General features: G+C 30.5%; 2 protein-coding genes across 5 annotated transcripts; both read left to right on the forward strand.

The window, feature by feature from the left end:
* Positions 1-5,006: 5,006 nt before the first annotated feature.
* Positions 5,007-13,442, forward strand: LOC105640833 (ERD (early-responsive to dehydration stress) family protein). 2 transcript variants are annotated; one of them, XM_089719027.1, is made up of 12 exons: positions 5,007-5,376; positions 5,907-6,259; positions 6,895-7,041; positions 7,725-7,860; positions 8,562-8,663; positions 9,540-9,659; positions 9,809-9,889; positions 10,351-10,691; positions 11,111-11,356; positions 12,003-12,327; positions 12,512-12,745; positions 12,948-13,442. In XM_089719027.1, exons 2-12 carry the CDS (start codon positions 5,946-5,948, stop codon positions 13,212-13,214), a joined length of 2,313 nt encoding a protein of 770 aa, XP_089575153.1. In that variant the 5' UTR covers positions 5,007-5,376; positions 5,907-5,945; the 3' UTR covers positions 13,215-13,442. The 2 variants fall into 2 exon arrangements, with proteins under 2 accessions (XP_089575153.1, XP_089575154.1); XM_089719028.1 differs by lacking the exon at positions 5,007-5,376 and adding an exon at positions 5,675-5,816.
* A 2,084-nt stretch (positions 13,443-15,526) lies between these two features.
* LOC105640832 (Acid phosphatase/vanadium-dependent haloperoxidase-related protein) lies at positions 15,527-18,806 on the forward strand. 3 transcript variants are annotated; one of them, XM_012225222.4, is made up of 5 exons: positions 15,527-15,819; positions 16,916-17,072; positions 17,620-17,670; positions 17,799-17,891; positions 18,516-18,806. In XM_012225222.4, the coding sequence occupies exons 1-5, from the start codon at positions 15,665-15,667 to the stop codon at positions 18,573-18,575; spliced, it is 516 nt and encodes a 171-aa protein (XP_012080612.1). In that variant the 5' UTR covers positions 15,527-15,664; the 3' UTR covers positions 18,576-18,806. The 3 variants fall into 3 exon arrangements, with proteins under 3 accessions (XP_012080612.1, XP_012080613.1, XP_037496730.1); XM_012225223.4 differs by having other exon boundaries at positions 15,678-15,819; positions 16,908-17,072; XM_037640802.2 differs by having other exon boundaries at positions 15,680-15,819; positions 16,855-17,072.
* The last annotated feature ends 1,090 nt before the right edge of the window (positions 18,807-19,896 follow it).

Genomic DNA, 19,896 nt, shown 5'->3' on the forward strand with positions numbered 1-19,896 from the left:
AAAAAAAATTATATATAGCAGATTTCAATTAATTTATGATTTAGCTCTCTTACTATTATTTGCATGTATTTATTTATTTTTATTTATTTACATATTTTTATTGAGATTTTGGATTCAAGCGGATATAATGACAATGGATTTATACAGGCAAGCGAGTTATTGTTGTGTTATTTGAATTTTGAAGTAGTTATTTTATTATTGTATTACATATATAATTAAAACAAAGAGAAAGTTCAATGCGTTTTCTTTATCTAACATTTTTTTTTTAGAAAATTTTAATTTTTTTACCTTATTTGTTTGTATTTTGATTGACTAACTTAATTAATTTTTTCAATTTAATATTTAGCATATAATATTGACAATTAATAACTTTTGAAACCTAATCTTATTTAATCATCTACTCTTATCTAACTAAAACTTTAACTTTTAAATTTTTTGAATTATAAACTCTAAAATCTAACTAGGTTTATTTAAATTCAAACACGTTATTATATATAATCTTTACCTCCTTCAAAAATTGTTATTGTTTGTGGCGTTTCAATTCTTTGTTATATTTTTATGTTTTACAATGACAGTCTGTTGGATATCAACATGATCACATTTATGTAACTTATGGTGACCTTTGCATGTTATTTAGTGTCTATTTTTATTAAAAATAATGGAATTTATACACTAATTGAGCATCCACTTAGCTACCTAGAGATGTCCTAATTTGGTTTAAAGCAATTTATATTTGTGGCACAAATGGTCGTAATGGATCGCAGGTGGTCATTTCGTGCTATTATGTACGGGATGCTCCGTGCTTATACAACACTCCCCCTTTTTATTCAGATGATCCAATATCAACGTATAGAAAAATTGTTATTGTTTTCCACTTTTAAAGGTTTCTCTCCTTGAAAGCACATATCCCTGGACCCATTTCCTTGACGAGTCCGTTAAACCCAAATACAAACTCCCCTTCCCCTCTCTAAAAACCATTAAACTTGTCCAAGAGAAATCATCTGTCTTCATGGAAATGCAAACATGCCAATGTAAGGTTTCTAAAGAGCCGGTTTTATAAAGTTGTTTAAAAAAAAGGAAGTTGAAGGATAGGCCAACGGTGATGGATATTGGTAAGAGTCTTATTGCTGAGTTACGAGAAAAAAAAAGAAGAAAAATGACCCTTTCATCAGTTGTTTTTGATTTATCGGCGGAGAACTCCGCCAGTTGCATTTTATGAAATTGTAGGGGACTTGGGAAGCCCCATAGAATTCAATATTTGAATAAGCTGATAAAGCAAAAAGTTTCTATCTTTGTCTTCTTAATAGAAATGAAGCTTTTGGCTATAGAGATGAGTAAGGTAAGAGCTAGAACCCATTAGAACCGACATGAATATGGAATGTAGAACTAGGTTGCTTCTATTAGATTCCTCAGTTGTTAACTTTGTTGATTTCCAATGCATGCATGTTCATATATCCAAGAATAAGGTTGCTAATTTAGCTTTTACTTTTGCTCATAAAATACAATATGGGTGGACGAAGTCCCTCACCCCATAGAACCTTTTGTTTTGGCTGATGGTTCTTTGGTTGAATGGTGTTGATCACTTTATTCTAAAAAAAAAAAGAAAAAGTGTTTGTATTTTTAAATTTCATTATTTGTTCCTTTATATATTAACTTTTGTTATTATTATTTTCAAATTTTAAATTGCAAACTTTAACCACCAAGTTCGGAATGGATTGGTGTGGTTCCTCTATACCTAGGACACCAGAATATCGAACCATGAACGAAGAAAGGCATGAGAGAAAAGCATATTGGCTAGTGATTGTGAGGCCCCAATTCTTGACTGGAGGGGGCAACAAAAGCAGCTTCTATTTATAAACGCTGGAAGCTCTAAGCGAAAATAAAAGTCCTTCGTTTTTCACGGGTATCGCCACGTGGCTTAATCCCGATCACTCTTTCAGGAATAGGACACAATTTTTTATCTCTCATTCTCCTTTTTTTTTCCTATTTTTTATTTTTAATATTTTATGGTTTTTTTTTTTAAAAAAAAAGAACGACTTATAATTTGGCAAATTTGGGATAATATCCATTGGTTCATATTATGATGATAAAAAGTATCAATTTGACTTTTTCAATCATTCCTACCATGTTAAAAATGGATATAAATGATTAATTCAATAATTTTTTAAATTTCAAATATCATCAATTTATGGCTAAATATAGGAATTAAGTTTTTTTTATTAATAAAAAATTTCAATACAAAATTGTAAATTCAAAAATAATAATTATCAAGTAATATATAGAGATCGGTACAAAATCACTAGCTAATTTTGAATATAAATGTATGTAATATTTAGGCAAAATGCAAATAAAGATTTATATTTTATAATTATTAGTTAGTATTTTATAATAATTTATTTAGAAGCTACTACAGTGGAAAAGATTCGAAGAGCAACCAAACCATCACTTAATTAGCTTAACTCTTTTGATTATTAATTCAAAGATTAACTATTAATTATCTGTTTTAAAATTAATAGTTGAAAATATAATTGATAGTATTTGTTTTACTTCAACAAATATTTTAAATTAGTGATTAAATCTCAACCAATGAACCACTAGGTGATTAGATTAATGCTCCCTCCGTCCGATAAAGATTGTACCCTATTTCATTTTGGGATATCTTAAAAAAATTAGCCACTTTTATTTATTTGTATGCATTTAAAGTTTTTTTCCTATTTTCCTTCAACAAATTCGCATTTTAGGTGTAATTATATTTAATTACATCTATAAATTGAGAGCTAATTTATTTTGTGAATAAGGGTGGAAAAAAATAATTTATAACCTATATTAATTATATTTTTTCTTAAAATGTATAGAAAAAGAAATCTAAAAAATTTTTTGGACAAAAAGAGTAAAAATAATAATATTCGTAAGTGACATATAACGCTAAGAGTTTAAAACTTAAAATAACCACCGTTATAATCTCATAAAAAAATTGAAATTAGATTTTATCATTTTAATAGTTTATAAAAAAAAGAAGAAATATTAAAAGCTCTGATATATATATATCTTCTGTCAAGATCTAGAGTTAATAAAAGATAAATATGATATTTTTAATAAGAGAATCTGTAAAAGTAAAAAGGTAAGACAATTTTCCAAAAATGATAAAGGCAAATGAGAGAACCGTTGAAATCTTGCGGTATTAATATCAACATCCAAAAATAAAAGGCAATGGGTACAATATGCTAACTTTTTTATTCTTTCCAGTTTTTCTGATTTTGTATTAAATTTTATTTCTCTGTTTCACTAAAAAATAAACCATTCACGTTACAATTAACAAATTTATAAATCATTGTAAAAATTATTAACTGTTAGACTCTATTTGTTTCCGGAAAATAACTTACATTTGGAAAATATTTTTTAAGAAAAATGTTTTCCTTAAAAATATTTTGCAAATGACTTATTTTTCGCTGTTTGGTTGCAATTTGAAAATTAATTAAAAATATTAAAATTTTTAACTCATAATACCATAAAAATAAAAATACTAATAATATAAATTTTGTATTTTAAAAATTTTATTGTTAAATATGAGAATAGTGCAAAAAAAGTAAATTATAAAAATCACTGATGGCGGGTGGCAGTGGTCCACAATGGCTGATGATGGTGAATAGTAAGTGATGGTAGTGACTGCAGATAATTAATAAATTAACAAAATGTATATTTATAAGGTTATAATAAATTTATCAAAGTCCGAAAAATATTTTACGCTATTGAAGATGGAAAGTCATTTTCCTTAAAAATGACTTAATTTTCCTTTGACTAGGAATATATTTTCTTATTGACTTATTTTTTTGAACGCCGCCAAAGAATGAAAAATTATGAAAAATATTTTCTTACAAGTTATTTTACGGAAACAAACAGAATCTTAATTACACTAATGAACTCCAAATCTCAGTATCCATTTTATTCTTACTATTTTTTTAACCTCAATTTTATTCTTAGTATTTACTTAAAAACAATATTAAACTAATAATCTTTTTCAGATGAAAATGCATCATTACATTACATAAAAAGAATAAAGGAAAAATACAATACAATCTCTGTGATTTGTGAAATACATTGGTTCGTTCATGTTTAAAATATATTAATTTTTCATATATTTTACTACCATTACACTATTAGGTCTTTCTGTTCAATTTTTTGTTAAATCAATAAGAAAACACAGAATTAAATGAGAGATACTAAAATATTATATTAAAAAAATTACAGTACGGTGCTTATAGTTTAAACAATACAATTAGTTCGTCCTTGTGTGTTTAAAAAGAAAAAGATATTTTCATCATTTCATGAAGTAGTTAATGGAAAAAATGCAAAAACTGGACGGAAGTAAAGTATGAAAATGTTTTAATTTATTTTCTAAAAAACAGAAATAAACTAATTGTATATTTAAAATATAAGTATCGTACTATATTTTTGAAGAGAAAAAAAAAATACACTTTGTAACAACATTCCAAACTTGGAGATGATCAGTATTTATACGGTACTTTCGCTAAATAATGAGTTATCTTATTAAATTGCTTCTTAAACTAATATAATTTGAATAAATTTTTTACTTATATAAATATTATTTATAAAGAAGTCGAATAATATTATGAATACTAGAAAATATTTAAATCCGAAATTTTCTGATTTTTAAGGAAAAGATTAATCAGGTTATATCTATCTCGATTTAACTGATTGCTGTCTTTTTTTATTATTAAAAAATATATATATATATATAACTCACTCGTTGTCAAAAATACAGGATTGTCTCACTAGTCATTGTCTCTTTTATTTACATTTTTAATTTATTTTCTTTCCACGTTTGAAAATAGGGTGAGGGCTAGTAGCCGTTAGAGAGAGAGAAAGACCTCTCCTTCCTCTGTTCACATGCTGGATAAACCGACCAGCAAACTTTTAATGCACTTTTCTTACTTGCAACAATAATTCTACAGTTTACGATTTAAATACTCAAAAAGAAACGTTTATAGTGCCACCTCACTTCCCTTTTCTACTTCTATTACCTATTTCCGTCTTCCTCTTTCTCTGTCTGTTAACGCAATATTAATATTTTTTATATATAAATACAAAACCTGTACATGAATGGAGAAGAAGACGACGGCGAGAATAGCTCGAATCTTACTTCACTTTGATTTGGACACCTGATAGGGTTTTATACTACCTAGAAAGAAGCAACCAAAAAATGCGAAGTTTCTATTGGAGCTTTCGTTGTTTCTGAATTTTATTTTAGTTTCTCTGTTTTTGTTTTTCTCTGTTTCGCATTTTATCCGTCTCGCAAGTTGAATTCTCATTCAAATCAAACTCTGCCTTTTCCACGGTTTTTTAGTTTACACGGAGGTGAGATTCTGTTTGTTTGTTTGGTTGCTGAGAAAATTATGTTTTACTTTTTGCAGTTTTTGGTTTTTGATTTGTTAAAGCATGTTTGGTTGCTGCAAATGTGGAGATAATGAACCCTGAATGCGTTATTTTAACTAAACCTGATTTTAGAAAATAAATTCTGAGAATATTTTTGGCTATTTAGGACTGATTTAGATGTTGACAATTAGAAGATTGTCGGTTGTTTGAGAGGCACTTTCATGTGATTTCGAATCTAATTTTGTTGACCTTTATAACGGAAATTTAGTATTTTCTTTGTAACTTAACGATTTATTTTATTTTCTTCATCTGAATGCACTTGCTTCTTATGTTGATTGTTTTGTTTCATAAGATGAAGCATTACAAATTTAAAGTAGCTTTTCCTTCTGATAATATTTCCCTCGTTGGCGCTACTGTGAAAAGTTTGTGTACTTGTGTTTTCTTTGATGCCTTCTTTGGATGCGTTTTAGGTAGGTGGGTTATTATGTTAATGCTTACCTTCTCTTTTGCAGGAAATAAAACTTCTTGTTTGTTTCAAGTGGACATAAGATATGGCAACACTAAGTGATATAGGAGTAGCAGCAGCTATCAATATACTCACTGCATTTGCTTTCTTCTTGGCATTTGCTGTACTTCGAATTCAACCAGTCAATGATAGGGTCTACTTCCCCAAATGGTATATTAAGGGTTTAAGGAGCAGCCCTTTGGGCACCGGGGCATTTGTTGGCAAGTTTATGAATTTGGATTTTAGATCATATATAAGGTTTCTGAATTGGATGCCTGCAGCATTGAAAATGCCGGAACCTGAGTTAATTGACCATGCAGGGTTGGATTCTGCTGTATATTTGAGGATTTACTTGATAGGGTATGCTCCAGTACATCATTTCATTTTACCTTTTTTGATTTAGTTCAGTTATCCCATGAATTTGTTATAACCAGTGCAAACAAAAGTTGGAAAATGGTTTGTCCTTTGATACTCTGGTGTTCCAGCTCTATCTTTCTCTTCCTTCACCAAACCCTGGAATATTCACTTGTGTTGGTTTTGTTTTTTCCCTTTTTTTTCCCATAGTCAAATCCACCAAGCTTCAAGGAGATTTGGCCTTAAGATTCCAACGCCCTCCATCTCAGATTGTTAATTCACTTTTTCATTTTGGTTGTCCCTACTAAGAAAGGATGCTACTATTCCTTTTGAATTGTTTCAGTTCAAAAAATAGGGTATAGAATTGTGAATTTTAAGAAATTATCCCTGATTACAATCAAGTTATTTTAGGGGAGTTTTACAAATTAGTGTGCTTCTCCTTATGTAGTTGAACTCCTGAAGGGGATAACCGTGGACTCGATCCATTTCTTACATGAGAATTTTGAATTTTTTCCTGCATGGATACATTTTGCATTTGAAGTGTGAGATTCAATAATTGAATGTTTCTCTTGTAGTTGGTTTGAACTTATAGGTTCTTGAGACTAATTCTCTGCCTTTCATATTTCCTTTTTTAATTGCAGGCTTAAAATTTTTGTTCCTATTGCATTCCTGGCTTTTACTATCCTAGTGCCAGTTAATTGGACCAATAGCACCTTGGAGCGATCTAATTTAACTTACAGTGATTTGGATAAGCTTTCTATTTCAAATATCCCAATGGGGTCAAGCAGGTACGCAGGATTCAATGATCATAAGCACTATTGTACTGTTGTAGCATTTTTCTTTACATCATTATACTTGATATTTTCCTAAGCTCTATTTTGTTGTTATTGTTCTTTCCTTTTTGTCATTGTGTTTGATATTTTTGTTTAGGAGTTATGAATTATGTTTCCCTCAATCATATGAAACTACTATGCATATGTGTGGCTACTTTCTATTCCACGTGCTGTATGATTCCTTTTTGAAGATTGATTAATCATTGGTACATGCTTCAGTAAAGAAGGAAGTTCATCTTTTCAGATACTATGAATTTTTGGCTGCAGATTTTGGACTCATCTGGTAATGGCTTATGCCTTTACCTTCAGGACATGCTATGTGTTAAAAAGGCAGGATTCAATGATCATAAGCACTATTGTACTGTTGTAGCATTTTTCTTTACATCATTATACTTGATATTTTCCTAAGCTCTATTTTGTTGTTATTGTTCTTTTCTTTATGTCATTGTGTTTGATATTTTTGTTTAGGAGTTATGAATTATGTTTCCCTCAATCATATGAAACTACTATGCATATGTGTGGCTACTTTCTATTCCACGTGTTGTATGATTCCTTTTTGAAGATTGATTAACCATTGGTACATGCTTCAGTAAAGAAGGAAGTTCATCTTTTCAGATACTATGAATTTTTGGCTGCAGATTTTGGACTCATCTGGTAATGGCTTATGCCTTTACCTTCTGGACATGCTATGTGTTAAAAAGGGAGTATGAGATAGTAGCTTCGATGAGGTTGCATTTTCTTGCCACGGAACAACGGCGACCTGATCAGTTCACAGTAAGATTAACTCTGTATCATTAAACTAGGCTCACTTTTATCATCAATTATAAAATGGCTTGGTATCAATGTTCAATTTTCATGATAAATTAAAGAAATGCACTTTACACAAAGCTGCCTTAACAACATATAAGACCAATGAATCCATTGATGTTAGATAGATCTAGCTGATATAACAGTGCAGAAGAAGAAGGTTCAGGAAAAAAAGTAGACAACGCTTTGGTTTCGGAATACATGTTAATCATCATTTGTTGGAAAATGAATTCTTTCCACTAGAAAGTAAAGGTTGCAGTTGCATGCAATATAATGAAAGACTCGTACATAAGCTATGTGCATCTCTCTCTCTTTTTTTTTTTTTTAATGTTCCTTCTCACTTGCTATGCATAAATGAAGAGTTGGTCAGTTAGAGAGAAACTTGGACTTACTTCAAGTTAATTCTCAAAAGTCCAAAATTGTGTGTCCTGGTTTTACTTTGATTCTTTTAAAACTTGGACTTTCTGTGGGTTTTGGTCTTTCTAACTTATTTGGCATTTTAATGGTACTTGCAGCATTGATTATAATGCAGTCAAAGGAAGATCGATATTTTCTTTTCATATATAAAAAATCATTATTTTTGAGGCAGAATGCTTTTAAAAATATTTTCACTGAATAACTTTTTGCTTCCTTCTCCAGATTTGTGAAATTTATGCATTTTGGTGCAGGTACTGGTCAGAAATGTGCCGCAAGATCCTGACGAATCAGTCAGTGAGCTAGTGGAGCATTTTTTCCTGGTCAATCATCCAGATCACTATCTCACATATCAGGTTCGATTTTGTTAAATTCCTATTTGCAAACAAAATATGTAAATGAAGAATTCAAGTAGGCCAACAAAAACATGATTGTCTGCAACAAGCTAGGAAAGCAGTGAAAGTTGTTTCAAGTCCAGTGTAATAATTCAAATAGATAAAGCTACTAAGCTTAGATATTCAAGATTTCATGTTAATCACTAGGATTTATAGGATGATATCTTGTGTTTTAGTGAACTATGAATGAAAGAGTATGTTTATATAAATTAGTCTCTCAGTCTTTGACTCTCTCAGTGACTATTTACACTCCCAGTCTATGCGATGGGACTGTGTATGTGTACCTGTCCAGTCAGAATGAAGCAGGTTTGAGAAGAGGATCTTAGATTGTCTCATGTGGCCTGGAGGGCTCCTTAAGTTTTTGGCCTTTTTATTCAAGTTATTCAAAAAATGCTGTCCATAGTATGGAAGAAAATGGCCACAGTAGGTTTCCTAAGTAGCTAATGTAGGTTACGCTGTGACATCAAGACATGGTTACTGCATGCTAGTTGCCCATCACCTCATAGCTCTAGGTTTGCCACATAAATTCTCACCTTGCTATTCATGACGCTTAACCAATCATACTTTTGGAAGAAATTCCACATGGTTGACAGATCTATGAGCCGCTTTCCATCAAGCTTATTAAGTTAGGAGTTTGTCTGATTTCCTTTAAAATGCTATCTTGCTATCTTGAAAAATCTGTCAATTACATACACATCCATATCCTGTTAATAATCTTTGTCTACAGAACCAGATAATTGCTTTCAGAAGATATCATAACCTATGCATAAGTTACTTAAATCAGTTATACAAATAGAGTTATTATTCTTTTCTCCCTGAAATTAAATATTATTGCAGATGGTTTACAATGCCAATAAATTGTCCGAGCTAGTCAGTAAGAAGAAAAAGACAAGGAATTGGCTAGACTATTATCAACTCAAATATTCAAGAAATCAATCTCAAAAGCCCCTGTTGAAGGTAATTGGAGCTAAAATGATGTCCTCATTGAATTGCTGCAGTATGTTATTCCCCAAAACCCATCCCCTCTGCTCTCTCTTCTTTTGGTTGTATAATATTGTTTTCAATTTTTATCTCTAACATCTAGTGAAAATTTCTTCATTCTACAGACTGGTTTTCTTGGCCTTTGGGGGGAAAGGGTGGATGCAATTGATTACTATACATCTGAGATTGAAAGACTATCAAACGAAGTATGTGGCATTTTTTTTTTTCTGAAATTTTTATGAACCTTTTCTTCCCTCTTTTCTCGAGATTCTCATAGTGCAAGTACCATATCTGCTCTGAATCCATATAGTCAGAAATTCATCATTCTTGAAGCTAGTGTATTTTAGGTATTTTTTGTAATTTGTTAAGTTCTTATTTTTGTACTCAACAAATTGAATGTTATACTTTATTCACTACTGGTTCATTGAAGATCTCTATGCTATGGTCATTATATATGCGCAAGAATTTAAACCATCTGAATCTTTAACGGTCATCAATACTTAATTTCAAAGTTTATCACTTGAATCTAGCATATCCTGGGACAGTTTTTGTTATGTCTTTCAATGGTGTTTATCTCTGCCAGTGTCAACATCAATTTTATTCAATTGTGGGTTTAATCTTGAAGCATATAACTAATGTTGTGTTAATTCAAATAAATGACTTCCAGATTTCCTTGGAGAGAGAGAAGATAGTGAACAACTCAAAGTCCATCATGCCAGCAGCATTTGTTTCGTTTAGAACTCGATGGGGAGCTGCTGTTTGTGCACAAACTCAGCAAACCAGAAATCCAACTTTATGGTTAACTGAGTGGGCTCCAGAACCCCGTGATATATATTGGGATAACCTGGCAATTCCATATGTTTCACTTGCAGTGAGAAAGCTTATTGTGGCAATTGCATTTTTCTTCCTTGCCTTCTTTTTCATGATTCCCATCGCATTTGTACAGTCTCTTGCAAACATTGAGGGAATTGAGAAAGCATTGCCTTTCCTGAAACACTTAATTGAAATGTGAGTATCTTCTTGTACAATGGTGTTAAATTACTTTGAGGAACTATATTGTTATGCTTAATGAACTGTATTGTTTATCTCCTTTTAATTTGTCTAGTTTCATTGTAATCTACATCATTCAGCAATAAGTGCATGTATTTTCTCTTGTTTCATATGATTTCAGGAGTTTTTTTATTGCTTTAAGAAGCTTAGGGCTGCCAAAAGATCTAATGGTTACTTGTCTTGCTATGAAAATATCTAGGCATGTAAAATGACAATAGAAGGTGTATGCATAAATTTACTTCTTTTTAGCTTGAAATATATATGTGCCTACCATAGCTATGAATGCTATTTTTTAATAGTTCTCTTGCTCAATCTTCGCCTGGTTGTATGTGAGCTTTTTACCTGACTTGCATTGACAGCTTTTGATTTTCATGCAGGGATGTTGTAAAGTCATTCATACAAGGTTTCCTTCCGGGTATTGCTTTGAAGATATTTCTTATATTTCTACCTTCAATATTGATGCTGATGTCTAAATTTGAAGGTTTCATTAGCCTGTCAGGGCTGGAGAGAAGATCTGCAACTAGATACTATATTTTCCAATTTATTAATGTGTTCCTTGGGAGCATAATCACTGGAACTGCATTTCAACAGCTAAATAATTTTATGAACCAATCAGCAAATGAGTATGTGCTTCTGTTTGTAATTTATTTATTGCTATTTGATATTCTGCAATATAATTTTATTTTCATTCATCGAGTTTATGTTTTCATTTTGCCTGTGTTGGGTTAGAAAGGATCACACCAACACTTGGCTAGAGTTGGGCGGAATTCCTTAAATTTGAATTTGCTGTACTAAATGGCTTTTTCTATGATCAACTTGATTTTTATGAATCACTATTTACCAAATTGAAATGGGGAAAAAAAATTGTTTCTTTATGATTTTGGAGACATTATTCTCGGACCATAGCTTAATTTTATATTTGTTTCTTTGTTCTCCTGTTATTTTTACTGGGACAATGGCTATTTTACTAGCTTCTTAAGAAATGATATAAGCCAACCTCTGCATGTCGTACCTTTTTCAACGAGAGAATGTTTGTTCATTGTTGCAATTGTTATTGTTTTCATACTGGTAAAAAGCGGTACAACTTATATTGTGTTGAAAGCTTTTTGGGTTAGATGCTCTGATAATCTTACTCGTTGATTTTATCCTTTTTTTTTATTTTTTCAGAATACATTATGTGGCTGCAATTCACTTCATATTTTGCTTGCATTATACATGAGTAATTTTTTGAGGTCATCTTAATATAATATTAACCGAATGTTTTTGCAGCATACCAAAGACAATTGGTTCCTCAATTCCTATGAAAGCAACATTCTTCATAACCTATATCATGGTTGATGGGTGGGCTGGAGTTGCTGGGGAGATATTGAGATTGAAACCTTTGATAATCTATCACTTAAAAAACTTTTTCTTGGTGAAGACTGAGAAGGATAGAGAAGAGGCAATGGATCCAGGAACCATCAGTTTCAACACAGGCGAACCACAGATACAACTTTATTTCTTACTTGGTCTTGTTTACGCCGTGGTTTCTCCCATCTTACTTCCTTTCATCATAATATTCTTTGGCCTGGCATATGTTGTGTACCGTCATCAGGTAAAATTTTTTTTTTAGCCTGGCAATGAGCTAAAATTGAAAATTAAGTTTGCTTTGATGCACATTTTTTATCTGAAGGACGTAATGCATTGCATGGCTGGAATTTTAATATCTATACCTATATATATATATATATATATATATTTGAGGTTTCTGCTAGTTAACTTAATGTTTGAACGAACAGATCATAAATGTGTACAATCAGGCGTATGAGAGTGCTGCAGCATATTGGCCTGATGTCCATGGACGTATCATAGTTGCATTAGTTGTCTCACAACTGCTATTGATGGGTCTGTTAAGCACAAAACATGCAGCTCAGTCGACTCCATTGCTCGTTACACTTCCGGTATTAACAATATGGTTCCATTTGTTCTGCAAAGGACGTTATGAGCCTGCTTTTGTTAGATATCCACTGCAGGTTGGTTATTCGAATCGCGTATATACTGATCTAACTGTTTTCAACTTGTTTTAGTCGATTTGGCTTCGAGATTAAAAATTGTCTGTTTCCTAAAAGCATCCTTTATCCTTTAAATCGCTGGAAAAAAGCAAGTTGAAACGTACTTTTGTCATTTGTTTATTGTTTGGTAATCTCATTTTCTATTCTTGTCATTTTTTTCCAGGAAGCCATGATGAAAGACACATTAGAACGTGCGAGGGAGCCAAACCTGAATTTGAAAAGCTTCTTCCAAAATGCATATATCCATCCAGTCTTCAATGGTGGAGATGACAGCGATCACGAAGAAGTTACAGAAGAATTGGAGAAAGAGCCTGTACTTGTCCCAACAAGGCGCCAATCTCGAAGGAATACACCATTGCCTAGTAACCGTAGTGGTTCATTTTCATCCCTGGCGCTACTACCTGAAGATCAAGAACGGTCACATTTTTGAAACTGCCTTTACCCTTTGCTGTGAATGTCAAAATTGTAAATAAGATGCGAGTGAGAAGACAGAGATGGTAAGCTTTATAGGAAAACCAGAGGGAGGAGGTATAGGGAGGTACTCATATATATCCGGCATAAATCTGTTTCTGTTTTTGGTTGAATAGCTATCTATATAAAGAAATCTAGTTAGGAATAAATCTGATAAGCTCTATACAGAATATTTTCCTCAAACAAATTTGTTTGTGTAGACGGAGATTTTGTTGAGGACTCGGTGGAAACCAGTGCAGCATAAAATTATAAATTCCATAATTTTAATATAAATTTGTAAATTTAATTAAGGATAACACATTAAATCGGGTCATACTTAGCTTGTAATCTAACAATAAATTTGATTATTCATTATAATACTTAGCTTATGTATTCATGCTTTAATTATATTGACTAATTTGTAAAACTTAATTATTTAATTGAATGATATAAAAGTGTGTGGAAGCTATTTTGACAGTTGGTTTTCTCATGTCAACTGTTTTGGTAATTATTAATTTTATATATATATATAAAATGTGTTATTATTTTTTTGTCAAAAAAATGTCAATCTATAGTGTATCATGCAGCTATATAAATTACCATCACTATATTTTTTTTAAAATGATAATATAATTTCCTCACATGTCCCTTTATTAATTCATTATTAAATTATTTTATTAAATTTATACGTAAAATAATATTTTTTTTAACATAATAATTAATTTAATTAATGTCTATCAATTGGTATGTCTATTAATTTCACATGTTTATTAGAAGAATAATATGTATTGATTTATTTTAATTTTAAAAAGGAAAATTGTCATTGCTTATTTGTAGACTTTAAAATAAATTTGGTTCCATTTTTTATTGTGAATTATTAAGTAGTAGCTTTATTACTTTATTATTGGCAGTTTGAATGCACCTCATGAGCCTGGATGGATGCAAGGAATGTAGGATGTTTAGTCTTTTGATGGAAAATATAAAATATAATAAGAAAAGAAAGAAGAAAGGAGAAGTTGAGATTTGAGATTAATACGTTGATTTTTTGTTATTTTATATTGTAAATATTGTTTTGGGATGTAAGCTGTGTTGAAACTTTGATAAATGCCTTGAAATAAGTTGAATTCTTAGATGATTTTTTCATTCGTTGACATGATTGTATGCTGCTCGTGTCTCAATAAATTGGTCTATTTTGATGCTTTTTATGGTCGTTATTACCTGTTGTCTAAAAAACATATGTTGACTTTTTCGCTCCATTTATTATATTTTAATTATGATCGTAAAATATTTATACTCTCTCAGTTTCGTGAAAATTGACTTATTTTTATTTTTCATCCCATAATTAATAAATTTTATCTATATTTTTCTTACCATACTCTTATTTAAATAGTAAATGTTACTTTCAATAAAAAAAAAAAAAAAAAAACCGAATGTTATTGAAACAAGGTGTATTAAATAGGAGTATATTAGACACTTGAGAAATTAATTATACGTGTAGAAGAAAAATTGATTTATAATTTGAAACAAACAAAATAAAAAATAATTCTATTTTCATGGGATGAAAAAAGTAATACTTTTGTAACAGTTAATTTTATAATTTCTTTTTGATAATTATTAATGAATTTGTAATTATTTTGGTATAATTGATGATTATTAATGAGTTTGTCACTCTTTTTTATTAATACATGACAAATGTTAAATTCGCTTGTATTTTATGTAAGACAAAATTATGGTATCCTCGTCCTTAATTTGATTTGAACAGTTGAAAACCTTAATTTATAAAATTATATCTATTAAATATTTTAATTTATAAATTATTATATTGAATCTTCGAATTTATAAAAACAAATCTATTAAATATGTATTATATAGTTGAAAGATATGAAAAATTATTATTCCAAAATTACATTAATTAAACATTTAGTGAATATTTTACATATAAATGTCAAAACACCAAAAAAACTGCTATTGCTAATATGATATAAAGATGATATAATTCTATCAAAATTCATAATTTTAAGGGTATAATAATTCTTCGCAAAATTTAGGCTGTCACAATATTTTTTGCCTAAAATATAAATGTAAATTTATGCATTTAGCGATCGATTATTTTAAATCAAAATCTTTTTTGTTTTGAGAAATAAATCAAAATCAAATTGAACTTTTGTAATTTATTGTAAAAAGATGAAAGTTCATTCTGCTATATGAATTTATAATTCATTATTCATGGGCCCTTTTAATCGTGTGAGGGCCCAACCTATAGTTTCCTTTCCTATTCCACACGGACACGGTACAACGCTCTTTCTTCTTCATTTCCTTCCTTCGTATTCTTCCTCCGAATACAGAGGAAGCTGAAGGCGTAGGAAAAGCGCGAGACTCTATTAAGATTCCAATTGAATTTGCAAAGAAACAGATCCTACTCAGATCAACATGAACGAGGTCATGACCGCATCTGATGCAAGAACTGCAGCTCAAACTACGTCGTCTTCATCGTCGTCGTTATCACTTTTTCCAAGCAATCTCCCCCTCCTTTCTGCCTTCCTCGCCTGCGCTCTTGCACAGTTCCTTAAGCTTTTCACCAACTGGTTCGTAATTTCAATCAAAATTCCTTTCTTTTTCATTGTCTTTATTCATTAAGGATTATAATTTTATTTGAAGTCCAATTTATAGTTTTTGGAAAGTCTGCATTTGAGTATTTTGGTCATTCGGCAGAGTTAGGATCTCCAAATGTCAATTTGAAATTTGCTTCAATTTGGATGATGAAAGCCAAGATTAGTTTGTTTGCTTCCATGCAAAGAAATGGAATTTAATGAGGAAATTGCATTGGAAATGGCTGGATCTTGAGAATATCTTATTATGGATGTGCTTTTTGGTATTTGGGATTTATTCTTCTACTTTTTGGATGCTTTTTAATATTAAAACGGAGATAGAAGTGAATATTTTAGAAATGCTCAAACAGGACAGTTGGTTTACGAAATTTCATATTAAGGATTTCAATTTTTAGCTTTTATTTCATATATTAAAGGAGTAGAAAAGGAACTCAACTTGAAATTACTTGTAGTAATGACTTCAAAATGATCTCAAATAGGTTTCGGTTCACATTTAGGAATCTAATCTCCACTTAGAAGCCTAAACAACCAAAGAAAACTTATGTAATATGTATTATGATTCAGGTAATTTTTGCTAAAAATTAAACCCAGATTTCTTGGATTATATCGTTCCTAACTTCCTATCCATATGCAACATCAGGATCTTGATTTTAAGGTACTGGGAACTTAGCAACCGATTGTTTCAGTATGTGGAGTATCATTGATTTTGATATGTGGGAAGGAGATGTGGCATCAGTCGTATTATTGTAATGTAAATTTCATTACTTTTATTATAACATTGTCAGCATGTATTTTGGACTTGTAATTATAAAGTAAAATTCACATGCACAAAGATTTCAGTTTCTCTTATTGCTCCAAAGAGTAGGCTCCTCCTCCACCATAAAATGGATTTTCTGAGTGGGAAGTGATTTATCCAACTGCTTGGGTTTATATGATCATATGACTCGATTAAATACGTTTGACCTCATTGTTGTCTGCACACGTTGCATAATTCAGTTCTTGATTTTTCAGATGCTTAAAGTGATGCTATCATATGGCTTAGTCTTGCAATATGTTTCTCCTAGATGCTCAGGTTTAAAGAAAAGAGATGGGATTCTAAAAAAATGCTCAGTTCTGGAGGAATGCCATCTTCGCACTCTGCAACTGTGACAGCTCTGGCAATGGCTATAGGTCTAGAAGAAGGGGCAGGATCGCCAGATTTTGCAATTGCAGTTGTCTTGGCCTGTGTTGTACGTGACTTTCTCAAAATTTTTCTTTTTAGTGATAGAATGCAAATTCTGCTGTGGTCTGATTTTTTTGCAATTTGGATAATAAATAGAGGTTTACTAGTTCCTCTTATTTTTCTCTTCTAACTCTTGTTTGAATCTAAATGCTTCTTCTCTTTATTGATTTGGTTTAGAAATTTCTCTACTTTGAAATGTTTTTTAAATTGGAGCTTTAAGAAACTTTAGTGTTCCAATCTTTTTCGGGCTTATTAAATAATCCTTTTTTGTTCAATTCCAGCAATTTACTTTGCTTGGTGCTGGAAATACATATGTGGTTATGGAAAACATTTATCCAATTCTCATTTACACATGATTTTAGATCTTCATTTATCATTTTCCTTTTTATATTTTGCAAAAGATTACATGTTATGCCCCTGTGTAAAATGTCAATGTTTATTTCTTGTCTCTACTACCTAAATCATCTGACTTAACATTTATCTAAAAACAAGGGGAAAAAGACCTTGTACTTTCTGTCCAAGTTTGGCATGATTGATCGTGTTGTTATTTGCAGGTCATGTACGATGCATCTGGGGTCAGACTTCATGCTGGTCGGCAAGCTGAAGTAAGTCATCTTGGCATATTCTTGCTAGCCTGCTGCCTTCTTTTGGTACCTGGAAAATGCAGTCTAGCTTATCTTCCCTTACACAATGCTCAGCATGGCTGTTTTGTGCTTTTTCTTTCTTGTTGCAGTTGCTGAATCAAATTGTTTGTGAGTTTCCTCCTGAACATCCATTATCCAGTGTTAGACCTTTGCGTGAATTGCTTGGGCACACTCCACTTCAGGTTTGTTGCGTTTTTACCACATTTTCCTCCAAATAAAGTGCTAGTCGCCTTTTGCATCTCCTGTTCTGAAGCGGTTGATACGTTTAGTATTGACTTTGGTTTATTATTTAGAAACTTCAATTAATACTGTCATAAAATTAAAGGGAGATCAGAAGCTGTCTACTTTCATATTCATGCTAAAACCAAATTACCATAACATTGAAATGCATCTCTGCACGAGAAATGTAAGGAATTCTTAAAATGACTTTCAAATATTTCAGAAATTGAAAAATTGGCAGAAAAGGAAGGGGGGTGGTTTGGAGGGTGGATGGATGAGACATTTTAGGGACTCAAATGATGAAGTAATAGTTTCACACACAGGTTGTTTCATGGGCCAAAATAATAAAAAACCAAAATCTGAGGAGCTTTAACAAATTTATTGGCACATTGCCTTATATGGTAAAATGCTGAAATTTTTAGAATGAGAACTACTTGGTTGTCATTGTTATTGAGTCCCTTTCCTTTTCAGTAGTCAAGATTTGTTCACAAAATTTATTCAGCTTTAATTTGTAGTGATTTCCTGAACAAGTATTTAAGATTTTGACCTTCAATTATAAAATGACCATTTTATCCAAAATGGCACAGGTTGCTGCTGGAGCTATACTGGGATGCATAGTAGCATATCTGATGAGAAACACTGACTAGTGTCATGGCATAGCATCTTGTTGTAGACAGCCTTACATATATTGGTGTCAACAAAGAAGATAGAAAGAATGTTTTATATGAGAGTTCCAGCAGTTGGAGGTGACACTCAAATACTACAGGATTCTATAGACCTGCTCATGTAGATCCAGAATACCAATTATATAACGAACAACTCTTTCTGATTTAATTTAAAAAATTACAAATGAATAAAACATCTATATTTTATCGTAACCGTTTGATGATTATACAAGTTGCTCATGTTAATTGATTAGCTACCATTTTTTTTATTTTTGGTATAGCGAAAATATTTGAAAAAGAGTTGTTGTGTTTTGTGTGATTTTTTATTGCTTCATAGTTGATCATAATATATATGCTGCTCCCTCCAGTAAATGAATTTTGGCATTGATGCTTCAATTAACTGCTGTACTTTTAGAACTATAGACTGCCCGAGCAAAATTAAAAAAATATAAGTCGTTTAAAGATGTAATTAGACTAAATTACTCTTTAGAAAATTATAAGAGATAGTTATAGAATTTAATATAAATAAAGGTAAAATTAAAAAATTTTTATTCATTATTTTTTTATATTTTCTCTTTCCATTAGTTGACACTTTTAAAAAATTAAAATTCTTTAATTAGCTATTTGAAAATTTTAAATTATAATTCAATATTATATATTTTAAAACTAACTATTTTTTCATTTTCAATATTTCTCTTCTAATTACAGTATTTAAATTATATTCAGATATTACAATCACATATAATATTTTTTTACATTAAAAAGTTTAACTAGTCATTTAAAATCTTATAAATTACTGTCAAATGTTATATTTATTTTTTAAATTTAATCTTTAGCATTTTAAAATCAAATGTTACAATCAAACATTATATATTTTCTTAAAATTAAAAAAAAAATTAATTCAACGTGACTAAAGTTATTTTAGGATATCTTAAATTCCACTAAAGGAAATCTTATAATTCCCTTATTCTTATATTTATAGATAATAGTTTTTTTTTTATAACATGCGTTGCATGTCAACAGTGCTCATTAGGTTTTCATTTTTTATATTCTTTTAATTTTTTATCTATATAATATTAAAGCATAAGTTTTTGTTTAGATTAAAATAAATACAATTTGTAATTAGTATTAGACTTTGCCGTATAAGCTACTTACAATATTACTTTTTTATGTACTGATTCTATTTTTATATAATGAAGTGGTCTCAAAATAAAGTTCAATCAAATTCTTATACCTAATATTTCAGTCTTTCATTTATAAATACAGATTCTTAAAATCCTGATAGGTGCTAAAAAAAAAAAAA

The sequence above is a fragment of the Jatropha curcas genome, chromosome 3 (genome assembly GCF_041381405.1).
Source record: "Jatropha curcas cultivar XTBG-Jc1 chromosome 3, XTBG_Jcur_1.0, whole genome shotgun sequence".
In the NCBI taxonomy this organism is placed as follows: Eukaryota; Viridiplantae; Streptophyta; class Magnoliopsida; order Malpighiales; family Euphorbiaceae; genus Jatropha; species Jatropha curcas.

Coding starts and splice junctions, on each gene's coding strand:
- LOC105640833 (XM_089719027.1), top strand. CDS start 5,946: ATGGCAACACTAAGTGATATAGGAGTAGCAGCAGCTATCAATATACTC. Junction 11,357..12,002: donor ATGAACCAATCAGCAAATGA/GTATGTGCTTCT, acceptor ATGTTTTTGCAG/CATACCAAAGACAATTGGTT. Junction 12,328..12,511: donor ATGTTGTGTACCGTCATCAG/GTAAAATTTTTT, acceptor TTGAACGAACAG/ATCATAAATGTGTACAATCA.
- LOC105640832 (XM_012225222.4), top strand. CDS start 15,665: ATGAACGAGGTCATGACCGCATCTGATGCAAGAACTGCAGCTCAAACT. Junction 17,671..17,798: donor ATGCTGGTCGGCAAGCTGAA/GTAAGTCATCTT, acceptor TTCTTGTTGCAG/TTGCTGAATCAAATTGTTTG. Junction 17,892..18,515: donor TTGGGCACACTCCACTTCAG/GTTTGTTGCGTT, acceptor AAAATGGCACAG/GTTGCTGCTGGAGCTATACT.